Here is a 19508-nt window from a genome sequence, read left to right as displayed (position 1 = left end):
AAATTAGCAGCAGTACTGCAGCCAATTGGAACTCTTTCTGTAGGGAAGTGTGCGTGCCACGTAATGAAGATTCTGAAGAAGATTAGGCAAGTTAGTATTTTTAATCATTTGAGGATATTATTTTTATGCATTGTTCTAAATGTAAGGAGTAAATAAATTAAAATAGTATTATTGGAAAATTGTCATTAGCAATGATTTAGTTTAAAGTAATTAGGATTGTAATCTAATTTTTATTAATTTAATGTATGTGCTTATTTATATTTTAAGTAGTGTTTTTTAATTTAGTTATATTTTAATTTAATGATCATGATTTTGTGGTATTTTGGAATACATTTGAGTAGTATATGTTGAGTATTTTCATGCATTTTCGTGAAATTTTTTTAATTTATGAGAAAAAAGCAGTGTACATGGATATAGTGAAGAGTGTGCGCAATGCCATTTTTGTGCAATTCTGGGATTTTTTTTTAAGTAAAAATAAGTCGACGTGTACATGGTTTAGTGATATTTTAATTAAATGATAGTTATTTTGTGAATTTTATGTTTGTAGGAATTTGGTATACGTTTCAGTTGAAGTAAACGTGTATGGAAATAATTTAAATATTTGACACCAAGTATTTGTAACTATTTTTAATGTTTGCATATAAATTCGTTGGTGACGTTTATAATATAATAGATAATTTAGAGGTAAAAGCTTTTGGATATTTTATTTATTTTATACGTGGAAATGTTCATCCTTGGAAAGGGTATATATTATTTCATGATCAGGTAATTTCATATATGTGCTTTTTACCGAGTTTAAAGATTAAGAAAATTTTCCTGCATTTTCGTGCAAATTTTTGTAATTTATGAGAAAATAGCAGTGTAGATAGATGGATAAAGTTAAGAGTGTGTGCAATGCCATTTTTGTGCAATTCTGGGATTTTTTTTTTTTAAGTAAAAATAAGTCGACGTGTAAATGGTTTATGTGTATGTGCTATTCTGAAAAACGCGCAAGGAGTTTGCGATTGTGCACTTTTTCCCAATTTTGCAGTTAATATTTGTCATGATTAAGCAGTTTTGTTACATAAAATTTCTATCATAAGTGTAATTCGGCTAGTAGATTGTTGGAAAAAGTGTTGAGTAAATAAAAAGAAAAGAAATAGGTCTTTACTTCATGAAGACAAAATGGCGGCGAAAAAAAAAAAAGTAGAGGGTTGCTGTAGCAGAGTTGGTCGCCAAATTTTCGCTAAAAAATCGCCAAGTTACCATAATCCAAAGATCAACCGAAGAAAATTATTTAAAATAATAAGAATTATAATGCACATGTATAAAAGGAAAGGAAAAAAGGTTTCCATATATTAAGAAGTTTGACAAATGAACTAGTCTTGGCACAAACTAAAAAATATCCGCCAATATAAAATTTTCAATTTCTCCATAAATTTTCCACCATATTTTACAAAATTTAATTTTTAGGCATATCAAAATATGTAAAAAATTTGGTATGTTATATCAGAAAAAGCCAAATTTTGTGTCAAAATACCTATGTTACAACAGTGCTATATAGAAATCTAATACATATCCCAAGTCATGCTTTCGAGACATGAAAAACAAAATTTGATTTTCATCAATCAGCTTCATCAATCAGGAGATATAGAACTGTCCGCCCTTCTTTTGGCACATTGTACATACCAACCATCTGATGCTCAGCAACAGAAACAGATACAATTTCTGACGTATCCAAATTGTCAGTAGCCCAACCATCTTTACAAGCAAAAAAAATAATCAATCAATTACCGCCGACCTTAAGAACAGAAAGCAGGCACGACCATTGCAGCTGTGTTCACCATCTGTGCTTTTTAAAGATAACTTTATGCACTTAATTTCATACCTTTATGTTCCAAGTTATATATATATATTTTTAATTTCTTCCAAAGAGGGGGTTCTCCCACCCACAGTCACGTCCTAGCAACAATAAGGTAAAACCAAAGATCAACACTTAAGCATCATCATACCCTTCAATGGCCTGCCTATATGATGCATTAAAGCCCTTTTATTTGCGTTTAAAAGTATTTGGCCCCCCCTGCACTAAATGGTAAAAAAAGTTTCTGCATGTGAATGAACAGCAATACAGATGCTTATATTATTCTCTTCATTTAGTATTAGTAAGCTGCCCTACTGCCCTTTTTTACACTTGTAAAGTATATGTCTGATTTTTTTTTTTTTTTTCTTTTCTGTGGCGACCAATTTTACAAGGGGCTATTAAAATAGCAAATTAATACCAGCACATTTGCAAGCCAGAATTTATCTAAATGAAACTATCTTGAATCTACACATTTACCTAACCATGTTAGAATATTTTAACAAGCCCTGTCTGTAACATAACATTATTTATGGGATGATTTATAAAACTTAAATGAGGTGAAAAGAAACATGATAGGAAGAAAGTCCACAGCTACTAGTAAATGCAATATAAATACATCAAACAGAATAAATATTACCATGTTCCACAACAGAATGCAAAACAAAAAGTTAGCATGAAAATAAATTCATAAACAATATAAATCCTGATTTATTCTATTTGTCTTAACAATGAAAATATTCCTTTCACAAAATATGATGCCAATTATTTCAGATGATAAAATCTTTTTTAACATCATACATTTAAAAAAAATAAGCACAATTTATACTGCTCGACATTGAAAATGCAACACCAAGAAGGAGTGGTCAGAAAGTGATAAAATTTGGAAAAAAGAGACAGCAAGCAGCAATAAGTGATCTTTATTTCAAAACGATAGTCAGAATACACAGCGAGAACGGCGTCAGCTCAGTTGGATGTAGGATCACCACGGACAGCGATGCACGAAGACACACGTTTAGGAATAGAGTCAATAAGAGTGTGGATGGTGTCCTGAGGGATGGCTCTCCATTCCCTTTCAACCATTTGCCACAGTTTGTCTTCTGAATGAGGCAGGGGCAGAGTTTGCAAACAGTGTCAAATCACATCCCACACATGTTCGATAGGTGACAGGTCAGGAGAATACGGTGGCCAGGGAAGCATCTGTATACCTTGCAGAGCACCATGTTCGCATCCATGTGGGTATCAGCTGCGCTTTGATGTAAGGACCAACCCGCCCTTCTCAGTCCGATCACGATACCCCTCGTAAAATCGTCTATCCACTGGAAGTGCCTTCGTTGCCGGCGCCCTGGCATTCCCTCCTATTTCACGTATCCTCTGGGGCAAAAAACCAAGTTTCTTCGATAATTCGTCTGGCAGAAATAACGACAGTAATATTGCCCATTCTGTACGTTCCTTCCCTTATATCTTACTTCACATGCATCAGACAGCTGCGCATTTCACATGCGTCTACTCTAAAATTTGCATAACTTTCTGACCATTCCTGCTTTGTGTTGCATTTTCAATGTCGAGCAGTGTATAATTGTAAATAATCAGTTTGATTTGCAACAGCTAATACTAATGGATTAAACTTTACCTATTTCATCTTTGGTTGAAAAATATATTACAGATGACACATTACTAAACAAACTTTCCACAATAGGTGATTTGATACTGACAGTTATCTTATCTTCTTTACAGACAACAGTTTCATCAGTCAAATGCAAACAGTTTAAATCTTCATATATAGCAGGAGAAGATCCTATGGTTTGATGGACAGAATGGTCGTTATGATCTCCATCAGGTTTTATTAATTCTGTTGCATCTAAAATGACAGGAAATGTTTAATATTTCTTTATACACTATTTTTTGTATAAAGATATAAAATTAAGAAAATTTTTCTCACCAATGTCCATATACTCTTTACAATTATCATCATCCACACAAATTGTGCTATTAAAAGAGGAAAAAAATGTTTGAAATAATACCACTGTAAAAGAAATTACTGAGATTATCTATTAATAGTAAGTCAAAGCATTAAAAGAACATTTCCTTGCTGATTAAATGTTCACTTTTAGCAGTTGCATATATATACATAAAATACCCAGCATTTAACCTATAGCTAGGACTTTTATTTATTTATTTTTTTTTTTTTTCGTATATAACCCTTTCTTTACAACACATCTCCTTATAATATTACATACAGAAAAATTTAAACTTCTGTTATTTTTTAAATTTAAAAATTAGCTTAAATAATAACTATGACTAAAAAATATACTATAAAGAAAACTATTTGAAAAAAAATAAACGATGCACTTTTTATTTAAACTACGCAGTTTGAATAAGTACACAGAAATTTTTAAAACAGTTATTTGAAAGAAACCATAAAATTTAAACAATTAAAAAAAATTCAGAAAATAAAAAAATTATTTAAAATAATAAGAATTATAATTAAAAATATAATATAAAGAAAATTATTTGGAAGTTAGAATGATGTCACTTTTTTGCCGCTCATGCACAATGCAAAAAGGTAAAGGAAAATAGGTTTCCATATATTAAGAAATTCGACAAGAACTAGTCTTGGCGCAAACTGAAAAAATTGCAACAAGACTAAAGTTTAAAATTACATGCATATTCAAAACAGATTCAAACTGTCTTCTTACCCAGGTATGTTGTCAATGCTATGAGTAGGTGAACTGCTTTTAGATGAGATTTCAATCCCAGAATCTGTGATAGAAGAATCAGATAAATCCATGCTTGATGATGAGACAATGGTATAGATGAAATTTTGGCTAAGATCAGAATCCTTTTTACTAAGAAATGATTCACCTGTAGCATCCTGCAGAGATTCTGAAGACTCATTTAAATCACACTTGTGATTGCATGACACAAAGGAAGGCACATTAGAAATAAAATCAATATTTCGTAAATTGTCTCTTCTTTTTACACACTCCATTAAAATATTAGTGGCCTCACGCTTGCGTGGGCATTTATGAGTTTTCTGTTCACCTGACTTGAAAGTATAGTTAGCATATTTATTTTCATCTTGTGAAGACTTCTCACTAATTTGCATATTTTCTGTATTAAGAGAATTTATACACTTAATATTTGTACAGCTAACAGTTGCTGTATTTTCATAGTTAAAATTGTCTTTATGAATGTCTTGAGCATAAAATGGCATAGTTTCCGACAGGCACAATAAAGCATTAGACATTTTGTAAAAATACAAATTGTGGTTTATACAAACTAAAAATATTTTGTTCTGATACACAAAGTGAAATTATAAAATGCAGAATTAATAGTCTTGACACCACTTGAAAATTGCTGAAAAAGTATCATCCTGTACCTAGAAGGAATAAAAAAATAAATATATAAAACAGAAATTTAAATATAACCTTAGATTTAGATTTCCTAGCCCTTTGTGGAAGGGAAGGAGTTCTGCATATTAAAAATACATTTAAAATATTACAACTTAGAAAAACTAGTAAAATTTATTTTTACTCCATATTAAGTTTTTTAAAACATGGCAATCCAGCTCTTATACAAAAATTCAGTTTTTCATCTTAATAATAGTAAGATTCAGTAATTCATCTTAATAATAATAAAATTCAGCTATTCATCTTAATAATAAATTAATAGCCCAATAGGGCTATCTGAATTTTATTTATTTATTTTAGTGATAAATACACATGAAGCAGTATGAAAACATAAGAAATTCGTATTGAATCGCATAAGCATCATTTTATCTTATGACTTTTTGGCCATCTTTTGGACAATTTCTTTTTATAAAGATTCAATAAATTTATTTGCAAAGTTACGCTGATTGACAGTAGGCCATTCAGAGAACTCTGAAGTGAACTAAAGAAAGAAATGAAAATCTGAGAGAGGAAAGTCCAATGAACGTAGGGCATGAAACAAAGCAGCTCAGCCATACCCAGTAAGATTTTGTCTATATTCATGGAATTGTGCGGCTGAGCATTTTCATGATCGAAGACAACACCTCGAAGACTAGTCAGTTCTGACTGCTTTACTTCAATTTCTGCTTTTAAACTGCCATCTGAAAACTTTTTTCGAATCTACTGTCTGATTTGGTAGCAACAATTCATAGTATTTGTAATACCACCCGTCTGTTGGTATTACTAAAAGAAGAACTTAACAGAACTCAATAAAAAGTGAGACAGCTTTTTTACACCTTTTCAGCAAAAAATTCAAAGCCCAAAACTCAAGCAAGTTATAATCTGCTCTCTTAAATTATGGGGTGCCCATGCTTCTTCAAATGATCATGTGGTGTAGATTTGGAATATTTATTTTGTTTTAGACATTTCATGAATTGTATAACTGAAATTTTCAGTGGCATCTTGTAACAGGTCCTTGTTTACAGAGAATGGTTGTTAAGAGTAGGCATCATCTTCGAATGTGTGTCATCAAAAAGAACCCTTTCTCCATACGTAACATAAATCTTACAAGCATTTGACTAGCATTTTTAATTTTTTAAATAAAATGCATAACATAATGAAAATGAACTTTTAGGTTCTCCATTCTTGGCGATGTACTGAAAGAAAAATTATGCTAGAATTATGCAACATGAGCAGAAAAGATCATATTTCAATTCTGCTTTGATCAATGTAACTCCGTACCAAGAGTAACAAAATAACTAGAAGAAATCAAGCCTTAATTTGAAAAACCATAGAATGTTCCAGATGATCCAATGGTTTCAGTGATTCAACACTATCACCTTCTTCCGTTACAACTAAATGAAAAAAAGTACCAAACAGAATAAAAGGACCGAGTTTAAGAATTAGTAATTATCCATGATACAATTAAAGTTATTTTAAACTATAATTTAATTAACCAAACTTTAATTACTTTTTCAAAAATGCAAGGCAAATATATAGTAATAACATGTAATTTCAGGGATACGTCAAATAAAAAAGGAGATAAAATGCACTGAGACATAAGCTTATCCATAATTGGCACTAAATTGTGACGCTGGCGACAGTTTTGTGGCCAACGGGATAATATGCAAGTAGCCAATTTCCCAGGTCTAATAGTTGCTTTTCTGACCAAATTATGCAGATAAACTATATACAGCCTCTTAATATAGAAATAATTTAATCATGGACAATTTGAAAATATCTTGAATTCTTCCACTTTATCTGGAAAAGTTTCAATACACACAGTTTTAAAAATCACTATTTTCTGATTATTTGCACCTTTGTTTATCATATTTAGTAACACTTTCATGTTTCCGGTATATTTTTGAGTGACCATGTGGCAACGGCCACTCATCCCATATCCATACTGCATGCATATTTGAATACATACAGAGTTATAAGACTTAAACATATCACTTTAATATTACAGTACAAAGTTTGAAACCTGAATGACCAATATCCACAATGATCTGAAATCCAGAGCATCAGCAATGGAATTTTTTGAGGGTATACTTTATGTATGTGCATTTGATAAGCTTTCACAGAAAGAGTTTCAATTCTCTATTTTAATTTTGCAATACATAAACTACCTCAACATTGAAGAAACAGTCATTAATTAGCATGAATCTATATGGTCAAGAATTTAACTTGATAGCCGCTTTTTCATTTGATGTACATCTCAAACCACAACATTCTACACTGAAACATAGTTGAGACTAAGATCATATATTTTTGAGTTCCAGGGCTCAATTTATATCCGATGCCTGCTTCAGAAATAACTCACTCAGCAATGTCTAAAGATTTATCGTTTTTTTAAATATTATCTGAATATCAAAAAGCAAGATAAACTTTTAAGACCCGTCCACACGAGTACGCTTGTGATGTAGTTACTATTTTTTTTCTGCCGGTGTAAATTCTCATTACGCAAAGGACGTAAAACCGAGTTCGTTCCTGTTCAGCTCTTTTGCCTGCCATGTGAACGAACAGCCACTGACCGAATTCTTATCACGTCCATAGCCAAAAACACTTTAAATTTTTCAATATAGCATCGGAATCACATAACAATGAGTTTTTTTCAAAGATACCATAATGGTCCACAGGAATAAAATCATCAACATTGTTTACAGCATCCTCAATTCTCTCAAACCATATAGATTGGTATAAATTTCAAATTCCCATTAACGCGGGAAAATTGTATATTTATAAAGCAATGGTTGAAATTTACTGTATGGTCTCCCTTGGTTTCTGTCTAAAAAATCGCTAAGTGGTATCGGTTGTTCGTGAAATCTGAAGCCCACAGTGTGAAATAAGTTTTCTGGTTGATAATGTTGCCGCAACTAGCCTTGGTGGAACATTTTAGTTTTTTTTTTTTTTTAGTTTTTGTCTTTAAAAAGGGGTTTTTTTTCTGGGAATATCATTATGATGTGTCTATCTTCCCCAGGTGTTTATTGCAAAATTTATGGGACACCTTATATATGCATCTCTTGTAAAAATTATTTCTTTATTTTTACCTCATTGCATATTTTATTCTCTACATAATTTTACATAAACTGTTCAAAATTTGAACCTTATTCTAAATTCAAAAATAAATAATAAAAAGAACAAATTTCAAATTCCAAATTAGGGCTTCCAGATGCCCATATTCGGTGGGAGATTACGTTACTCAAAATTTGATGGCTATAGGTACCGTTGTTTTATCACAATGTGAGAAACATACATACATTTATGCAGATTCTTCATTATTTAATTTCTTTAAATATAATACAGGTCGATAATATTTGATTTAGAGGGAAAACTCAGATAAGTGGCACTTGCACAATTTTTTTGCCATCTTAAATAGCAAAATATTGCCAAATCCTCGGGAGGAATTTTTTTGACGCCAAGAGGAAAATGAACATCAAAATATGGAGGTAAGGAATTTACTTCCTACCTCCATGTGTCAAAATGTTCTTTTCAAAAATTTCCTCTTCAGCCCAATATGAGGAGAAAAGTTTTGCTGGATGAAAATCGCCTAAGGGAAAATACGGCATTTGCGTCTAGAAAGTAAAAAATACACATAGAACAAATTGTAAATGATTTAATCGTTTAAGTTTAGTTATTGATGTGATTAAGTAAATATACGTACTTTTTTCATCTTAGTATTTTATATTATGATATATAATCTTGTATAACTTTAACGTTATTAACTTTCATACTCCTCTTTTTTAATTTGAACAATTATGCATATTAATGGTTATATCTGTTTGAAAACATGTTCTTTATATAAATGTAGTAATGATCATGTAAATGCAATTTTTATCACATAGTCGAAGAAAGTTTTAAAAGATAGAATATACATGTATTTCAACAACAATATTACATTCTCGAAATGTATTCCAGACTATTCAATAATCATCGCCAAGAATGAAAAAGAGCACGAATGAGTAAATCAAAACTGAAGGCAACACTGATCTCCCCCCCCCCCGATATCAGGGGATTATCATAACTGAATGACTGCCTGAAGGTCAAACCGTTTTATCAGAAATACTATAAACAAGTCGTAATCAATTTTAGGGAAAGAGTAAGAAAGAAAAGATCGGGTTTGTTGAAGCATGACGCATGGATTCTGCACCAGGACAAGCGTGAGGCCACAGTGTTCTATTTGCGATACAGTTTTTAGTGGACAAGAGCATTTATGTGCTCAAACATCTCCCGTATTCCCCAGATCTGGCTCTCTCTGACTTTTATCTCTCCCCAAAAGTAAAAAGTGTATTGAAGAGAACAAACACATTTTCATTCTGTTGAAGACGTAAAAACAAAAACAGCAGAGTTGTTCAAGAGAGTGACAATGGATGACCTACAGCATTACTTTGAATAATGTGAATCAGATGAAGGCACGTGTGCATTGGATAGGGAAGAGAAGTATGCTGCAGAGGATAAAAATTAACTGTAACTTTGTTTGCAATAAATCACATTTCTGACACTCTTGTTATTTAACTACACACCTCCTATAGACAGTACATATAATTCTCATGCAGTGTAGAATTCTATATAATTTTTAGGCATAATATACGCAAAGTCTCATTAGTTTGAACTTTAGATTACTCGATTTTTTTCCACCAAGTTCAGAAGATCCGGCTGGCCAATCCATACAATGAATATCCTCTTTTTCCGAGTAATCGTTGATCTTGAGCCTTAAGTGGGTAAACGTTGCAATTTTTATATGGCATAGTTGAAGAAAGTTTTAAAAGATAAAATATACGTGTATTTCAACAACAATATTACATCCTCGAAATGTATTTCAGGATATTCAATAATCATCCTGTCCGGTTTATGTTGGACATCACAGATTCTTTTATGCACATAATTTCGCTTAATAAGGTTAAATTTTTTCCCTTGCCTTGAAGTGCGAAAACAATATTCATGTAGATAAAGAAATGTAATCTTGAATTGCATAACTTCAGAGAAACAAGATTTGTAACAAACGCTTCTACGGCACATTGGTTTAAACTTCGGAAAGAGATTGATCAAGTAGAATAGGATAAAATTAATTAGATTTGTCTGTCCTTATTCCATGAAAAGTTAAATCATTTTGGTTAGCTGAATCATAAAATATTAGTTTTGTGCAATTTGAATGTTGTCTATAACCAGTGGTTCCAAACTGGCAGCCCCCCAAAGCAATTTTATGCGGTCCGCATTATAGTTTCAATTAATGTATTTGGTACAAAGATTTCAATGTTTTAAATAATGGAAGTCCGAGTTTACATTACGTTCATTAAAGATTAACATGAGTAACACATCAGAAAAATCTATAAATATAAATCTTAATTCAAAAATTTAAAAAACAAATTTGATTAGCTTTTATTAGTGTTTTGTGAAGAAATCCATTTTTTGTGAAATTTTGCTCGTGTTTTGGTTAACAGTTTAGATTTTTTATTGATATACCAAACTTTTAATTCACAAAATCAGGTATGTAAAAAAATCAGTGAAATCTACTTCATGCAGAAAAATAGCAGAATAATGTTTGTTTAATGTTTTATATTAACTTATTACCATTTCAAAGTACAATAAGCATTTTATTGCATTTTAATATTTATATTTTAATATAAACTTGATTATGAGGGGGTTAAAAAAACTGCTTATATGATACAGGTAGTCTTTCAGCTTTAAAATGTGCTCACTGGCAGTCTTGGAGTCAAGACCCAAGGCTTGACTCCAAGACTTCCTGGAGCAAATAGCCCTGGACTGCTTTTTATATTCTAAATAATCCTAACCCTATTTATACATGGAGATAATTAAAAAAGGGCAATTCGGTAGATTAAACAAATGACTTTCAATTAATTTATTTGTATGGGCAGATAATGACTCCCATATACTTAAATATGAAGTAGATGATTAAAAACCTTTTATTCTGATTAGCAGTCCAATTAATTTTATTTAAAAATTAATTATATGTATACACATGGGATAATGCGAGCCATAAATATGGAAAAGGAGCATATTTTGTAAATTTTTGGTAAGAAAATAAAAATTATTTTATTCTAATTACAGGTGTAATTAATTTATTTAGAAAATAATCAAACAGTGTATTCAAAAGTATAATTAAACAGTGTACAAGTCATGTGATCATCAGCAGGAAGTTTTATCTGCAAAGTTATGCGACACAAAAATGCCATAGAAAGAAATTATCCCTTTGTTTTTCCCTATCTTAGTTAACATCTGAACTAGCAACCTAAACATTCTTTCCACTGGTTGGTGCTTATCGCCCAAGTTACCTAACACGATTTCAGGAAGCTCACCAAGTGCCAGTTATCTGAGTATCCACAGTGGCAAGGTAACAATTTGAAAAGTGAACCAACATTTAAAGTTTTCAATGCACAATGTCAAAACAAAATTAATAGCCCTTCTGGCCTAAAAAACAAAAGAAAAATGTGAAAGCTTTTATATTACTCTCAAATAGGCCTCCCCCTCCCCGATTTACAACACACGTTTTGAGAGCATTTGGGCTAATGTTAGAAATTTTATTGGATGAACTTTTTTCTTTCAATTTATTTGTGCAATAATATACGCAGAATAATCACATTATAGAACACTATCTTTATTACAGATTCCCTTATACAGTACAAATTCTGTATTCCGGACTCATTGATTTTGGATTTTGGATTTTTTTGGATATTAGATCATTAGTTTAAATCTAGTAAGAGGGCATGCAGAAATTATAAAATTAAAAATATGAAAATGTGATTTATGAAATAATGAAGTATTCATTATCTAAAGGGTATCAAAATTTACAAACATAAAGCTTAATACAGTTAAAAGTCGTTAATCCGGACTCGTCGGGACTTCGGGGATTCCGGATTATCGATTTTTGCGGGTTATAGAACATCAGTTTAAATCTGGTAAAATGGCATGCAGAAATTATAAAATTAAAAATATGAAACCGTAATTTACGAAATAAAGAACAATTATGATCTAAAGGGTATCAAAATTTACAAAAAAAAAGCTTAATATTTATTTGTTTACTTTATTAAACATTTCTTTCAATGTAAGTTGTTTAAGTTGCTTCATTTTTTATGTGATAATACATTCTCTTTAATTCTATAAACAGACATAATTTCTTGTTCAGTTACAAAGTTCCGCTCTTCAAGTCCTATAATTGCTGTGTCGAGAATACGGACTAATTTGTTAATCGAAATTTTTTCGTTTTCAATAACCTCTGTCACTTTCTTCGCTATCGGAAGCGAATTATAATGACGAGGCATTTGATTTAAATCATATCAAAGACGGAGTACTACATTTAGTAAGCAATTATAAGCCAAATAAAATAAAAACATCTGCTCTTAAGATAAGGATAGTGCTGACAGATCAACTTCCAATTCATTGCACCACCGCAGCATTAAAGATAAACAAAATTTAGATAGATAAACAAACGTTAAAGTTTAGATAAACAAAGGTTTTAACCTTTATCCATTTTTTGCAGCAATTCCACTTTTGTTTAATGGACTCCGAAAGATACTTTCGCTTTGTACATCATTTACATATTAGTAAATATATATCGGAAATTCTATTTGACATAATCGAAAGTTCAAGCTTACTTTTATAAAATTGCTCTAACAGTCTGCAAAAAATAATAAGCCGGATCCAATTCGAAGATTAAGGAACAACGCAATCTGCAACATTAACTGAAATAGATAATTAGATAATTTTAGCTTAGCTTATCCAGTCCGTTATACATTAAACGCACATTCCTAAACGCATTTTGCGCACGCGCAAATTCGCAGCCGTAAAGGTCTTACCGACAACCGTCAATCCGACGCATGCGCAGAAAGTTTGTAGCTTTGAGGTCCAGATTATAGATCATTCCAGATTATGGGTGTCCTAATTAACGACTTTTGACTGTATTTATTTTACCATTTTAAGAATTTCTTTCAATGTAAGTTGTTTAAGTCAAGTTAAGTAATGTAAGTCATTTTTTGTGTTATACTTTCGCTTTAATTCTGTAGACAGTCATAATCTTGAAGTCCTGTAACTGCTGTTTCAAGAATTCCGACTAACATGTCAATCGAAATTTTCTCGTTTTCAGTAACTTCTCTGTCACTTTCTTCACTATCAGTAGCGGTAGTTTCTGGATCTAGAACCATACTACAGATTTCACCATTCATTAATGATTTATGATTGAGAAGCATTGTCATCACAATGAAAAACTTCCTTTTATATCATCTTCATTTATTACCTGCTTCTCCACATTTCTTTACAAAATCAGTGAGATACTAGGAGAGCCCTCACCCTTGGCGACAACCCGGGAAAGTGCATAATCACACATTGCTTCTAGCGTTTCTCAAAAACAACTACTTGAAAATAGCAAGTCAAAGAATTGCAGAAAAGAATCCATGTACACATCAAACTATTTCCACTGAAAAAAAAATCAGAGGACAGCACAAACTTGCCATTGCACACCCCTTGACTTTGTCCAAGTCATGGGATATGCACCATATAAGTGGGCGTGCCAAAAGTGTGGGCTCTTGCTAGAATCCAACCACAAAATCCATTAATTGGAAAATTTCACCTTTGTTTTGTGACAGCTGAAAATCTTTAAAATTAGTGGCAATCATCATCAAATTTAGCTATCCTTTGCTATACATATTTGGCTATGTATCACAAGCTTGGTGACTAATGACATGTTGTTCCGTTACATTTTATCTTGCTTCAATCACGCACTGAGACAATTAAGCCTGAATTGTATTCGTTTAGTTATTTATTATACTTATGTCCACTTCTTGCACATGCTTTAGGCTTATCAGAGCTCTGAATAAATAAACTACCACATATACTTAATGCAATCTTTGGTTCTATCAACAGAATCTATTTTTAGCATATGGAAAGAAATTTTTAATAAAGTTTTCCTAGTCAACATTTTTTAGTGCATTTAACTTAAATCTGTAATCATTGACAAGAGTAATGTCAACATAAAAAAATTGTTTACGCATCGCTACATGACTCATTACTCAAGTTGTTATGTTTTGATAAACATGCGGTGATGAAAGGAAAGTATAATAAATAATGATTCGCCAGGTTGGCATCAGATCAACGATGTATCTATGTGGAATGTTTCGGTTTGAGATGTGTGCCAAAGCAGATACACAGCAATGGAGCCAAATTACTGATCGTACAAATTTACGCTAAAATGATTATTTTTTTCAAAAACAAGGTATTTTACTTACTGCCGAAGTGAAATTAAGAATCGGGATTCTCCAGATGTTTTATTATGTGCAGAGGGGGCGGGTAATCAAATGTGCATGCATAAAGCCTACTAGTAATGAATTCAATGAATTCATCTGTAGTTGTTCAGCAGCTTCAGAATCAGCTGAAGCTTTTTCACCTGAAATTTTTAATTGTCTTATACTATGGCGATTTTTAAATTTGGTTAACCAACCTGTCGAATAAGTGCACTCAGTGTTTAAGTTCATTTCTTCATGAAATATTTTGGCTTGAGGCATTAGCATTGGACTGTGATACTTCTTAGGCAATATGAAGCAACTCCAATGATGGAACACAGAAAAAACTTTATTTAACTCACAAAATGGAGACATAAAAAACAAGAAAGAAAACGAATTCTAACATTTTAAAATAAAATACATTCTTTGTGCAAGAGTCGCACGTGGCACTCGAACCTGGTTTCAAACATTGCATTCACATATACCTTAATGTTCATTTAATTAAATTATTTATTTCAAACTACAAGATTTTAATAATATTTAAAGCTGTTACAGCCTCTCCCTCAATGCAGAGACTTTTACCGAAGGGAAAAGTTCTGTAAAATTTGAAAGTTTATAATCTCGGCTTGCTCAATTGCTTAAAGAGAAAAGGTAACTTCTCTCAGAAGTTTCCAAACTTCAGGCCAAAATTTTTAAGTTTTAAACAAATATTTTTATACCACATTTAAATAGGAAGAAAATGCACAGTGTTCAAATTAGTCTTCCTTTTTTTTATCTTAGCATTAGTAGCGGCTTAATCAATATTAAATCAAAAGCCGAAAGACGATGATAATGCTGCATTGCAAAATGATTCTCAATATTTTCTTTATCGTTTTTCAAATTTTCGTGAACATCTTCTACTTTTAATTCCGGTGATTTAACTTCTTCTTCAAAGACATCTCTGGATGCTTTTTTTTCTTCCTTCATTGGTTCCAAGATCTTCTCTTCAGCTACTTTTCTTTTCCTTTGAGCTCTATTAGAGACAGCATTAACCTGGTGAGGATGACTATCAGGTTCCTCTCTTTGTTTATTCAACAGTGCAAAAGTTTGATTGCCTAAAAAATACCTTCCTTTGTCGAGTTCATTTCTAATAATTTCAGCCTTAGTTATTACTCGCCCAAGATCGCAATTTAGTTCGATCTCAGCCAATGGTAAACAGGATGGATTCAAATCTAATGGCTATTGCACCCACACATTTTCATCTGTCAGCATTTCTGGCGTGATGTATTTGCGACAAGCTATATCAAAACTAGCACCTGAATCCCTTAATATAGGAATTTTATGACCATTTACGTAATCCATACTAGTATAAGGTAATAGAAATTTATCCTCTGGTTTTGCACTAATTCTGTTACTATTCTTAAGTTTTGGACATTGGGGTCTTAAATGTTGATAGGACCCACACTGATAGCATTGTGGCATCTTTCGTTTTTCATATTTATCATCTGGACGTGGACTTCTAGGTCTATGAAACCAGCTTTGCGAATTAAATCATAATGACAATTTTTTTTTCAGTTTTATTTTTATTATCTGAACTAAATTTACCTTGAGTTAGTGCATTGTATCTTTCTTTCTGCCGATCCACTACAGGACTCTTTTGAAAGTTTCCACAAATGTTTTCATAGGCATCAAGTTTTTCAACTAATTTTTTAGATGAAATCATCTCTACCCACTCATCAAGAAAATGATGTCGAATTTCAGGAGAACTCGACATTTAAGTTGGTTAATCACCATCAAATCTATCAACTGATCAAAGTCTTAACTCCTAGACCAGTGACGCATTCTTTACAATAATTTTCTATTTCATAATTCAAATCCACTCATGTGGATTCGGTACTCTTTTGATATTTCATAAATTTCTGCCTAAACTTTTCCGGGCTTAGTTTAAACCGCCTTAACAATAAATTCTTCATGTGTTCATAGTCTTTAGCTTTATTGGAGGGTTCTATAGCTATTAACTGGGTTACTTCGTTAGGAAGTAGTCCTAGTAAATGATAAGAAGTAAGGAAGTAATTCTTCTTTATCAATTTGAGCCCATTCTGCTTGCCTTTCATACAATAGCAAATATAGACTGATATCTCCTTACTTGTCATCGAATTTCTGCATAAGGTGACACAGCTCCATTTTCGGCCGGATCTGTCCGGTATTTTGAGACATTGTCTCTGCTTCAAGTCTTAATCTTTCTAATTCATACTGTTCGTTCCTTCTCCGTTCTTCTGCTTCTTCCTGTCTCCTATGCTCTTCTCTTTACGTTCTTCTATTATTGTGTCTAAGACTCCTTTGACGAATACTTCATCATAATCTCTACTTTCAACAATTTTCTGTTTTAAATCGACTATTTTCAAATCTGCAGTCACATGAACTCCCAGTTCAGCTGAGCGATTTTGCAAATCTTCCTTATGAGCTCTTCCTAAGTAATACATTGTTTCTATGTTTAAAATTAACAAACACTGTGTTTTTTATACTTCCTCAAAATAGCTCAATTCAATTACTTCAATTAATTAATGCAGTCAGGACTCACGGAATTAAATGCACTCTGTTAAATACGTATGCCTCAAAAATGAAATATTTAAATTATATGAAGTTCATTCTCTCTACCACATTAATAGTGACTAAAATAAGAATAACAACATACAGCAATATATATATCTACTGTCTGGACAACTAAAATGAATATTAAAAATAATATCCTATACAATAATAAAATAAGACAATTCAATACTAACAGGAAGTAATAATCTGGTATCACTAATATTGTGTTCAATGATGAACTAATAAAATAAAGCAATTCAATATTACCAGGAAGTAATAATCTGGTATCACTAATATTATGTTCAGTGATGAACTAATAAAATAAAAATACGCACGATTATTCGATCTCAGTTGATACCTCCAAAATAATTATGACTGTGATACTTCTTTGGCAATATGAAGCAACTCCAATGATGGAACACAGAATAAAAACTTTATTTAGCACTCAAAATGGCGACATACAAAACAAGAAAGAAAATGAATTCTAACATTTTAAAATAAAATACATTCTTCGTACGAGAGTCGCACGTGGCACTCGAACTTGGTTTCAAACCTTGCGATTCACATATACCTTAATGTTCATCTAATTAAATTATTTATTTTAAACTACAAGATTTCAATAATATTTAAAGCTGTTACAGGACCCGTCAATGGCACGCCATCGCTGCGATGCTGTCTGACCCATTCAATCATCATTTTGTCATGATCGTCACCTTTAGCATAATGAACCCTTTTTCTGTTATTCATTCCAAGTAAAGTGTCGGAATCCACAAAAAATTCAAAAAGTTCCTTTTTCTTTTTGCTTATGTCATATACAGTTGCTTTTCCAATGTCATAACCTTAGCATAATTTTGAGACGGGTATGCCTTTATCCATTTTTTGCAGCAATTCCACTTTTTGTTTGATGGAACATCGAAACATGCTTTCACTTTGTAGATCCTTTGGCAGCTCCAGAATTGGAAACCCTTTTTGACATAATCGAAAGTTCAAGCTTAATTTTTGTAAAATTGCTCTAACAGTCTGCAAAAATTAATAAGCCAGATCCAATTAGAAGATTAAGAAACAGCGCAATCTGCAAAATTAAATGAAATGCCTTAGAATCAGTAAAGATAATTTTAGCCTAGCTTATATCATCCGTTGTACATTAAACGCGCATGCGCAAAGCATACAAAAAAAAAAGTTCGTTACCTTGAGGTCTGGATTATAGATCATTCTGGATAATGGATGTCCTGATTACAGGCTTTGTACTGTATTACGAATGCTTCAAAACCAGATGACGATATTCCCAAATCGCGTAGAAAGTAAGGAATACAAAGCAATCTGCTGTCAGAGAAAGCAAACCGCTGTAAAAATTATTCTCATTGAAAATGGAGCAATATAAGCCCGAAAATGGCGACATGCTAATAAATCGGTAAACTCTAAGAGAATTAATGAGATATTATCTTTTTTATATTAACTTATTTTTATTTCCTATTAAATATAGCATCCAATTCTATCAATCCTTTTAAAAATATCATTTATGGCAAATTCTGTTATGTCTATGGGTAGAAGAATATTTGTGAAACAGACAATATGGAAGAACTATGAAAACTGCCATGCAGACAGATCGTTCGCCTCTCGCTAAAGTCTATAAGCGACTACCGACTTTGAACAAAATTCAGATCACATAAACTAACGAGTGTCAGAGAAAAAAAACGCAATCAGGATGTTACAGTTTTAATTTTTAATTTAAAAGTTAAACCCACTGCTTGGCGCATTTTTAAGAATTGCACATACTCGGTATCCATGTAGAAATCGACCTATTTTCACTTAAAAAAAACATACCAGAATCGCACAAAAATGGCACTGTGCACTCCCTTGACTTTATCCATGCACACATCGACCTATTTTCCCTTAAAAAGTGAAAGAAAATTGACAAAAACCCAATTCTTCTTACTCTTGTAAAAAGTGCCAAACATATAAGTGGGCGATTCTGCACTTTACCCCCTATTTTTCTCTTGCATACCTCCAGTTGAGAACCCCTGATCTAGACAACGCCACAAAATATTTAGCGCTGGCTCTACATAATCTATAAGTATATGTGAATATTTATTCTGAACTCGCATAAGCTTTAAGTATGTGCAGGAAAATAGGCATAAGTATACTAAATAACTAAACTAATAATTTAGGTTTAACTTCGTAAGCATGCCACAGAAGCAACATAAAAAGGAACATCATGGAAATGGTACAACATTAGAACAATGTGTCTTTGGTTACATGTTAGCCAAGCTTTATGATGATAGCCACAAATTTAAGGTTTCTGATATTGCAAATAAAAAGTGAAATTTTCAGTTAATGGAATTAGAAATGTGGAGAACTGGTAATAAACGAAGATGATATAACAGAAGTTACATAATAGTGATGACAATGCTCCAATCATCAATCATTTATTGAACA

At 31.9% G+C, this 19508-nt stretch overlaps 1 protein-coding gene across 1 annotated transcript in view; it reads right to left on the bottom strand.

Annotated features, from left to right (window-relative positions):
- The window catches only part of LOC118188641 (tubulin monoglutamylase TTLL4-like), a 74854-nt gene that overhangs the window by 54122 nt on the left and 1224 nt on the right, over positions 1–19508 (bottom strand). Inside the window, exons 2-4 of the mRNA XM_035359131.2 lie at positions 4537–5219; positions 3780–3826; positions 3471–3698 (exon numbers count right to left, since the gene is read on the bottom strand). Coding sequence (XP_035215022.2) covers positions 3471–3698; positions 3780–3826; positions 4537–5087 — 826 coding nt within the window. The 5' untranslated portion in view covers positions 5088–5219. The remainder of the gene's footprint in view (positions 1–3470; positions 3699–3779; positions 3827–4536; positions 5220–19508) is intronic.

Source organism: Stegodyphus dumicola, chromosome 1 (assembly GCF_044657685.1).
Source record: "Stegodyphus dumicola isolate Sdum_Otavi_A_Nest chromosome 1, ASM4465768v1".
Classification (NCBI taxonomy): domain Eukaryota; kingdom Metazoa; phylum Arthropoda; class Arachnida; order Araneae; family Eresidae; genus Stegodyphus; species Stegodyphus dumicola.
This window is presented reverse-complemented; position numbering and strand designations above follow the sequence as displayed.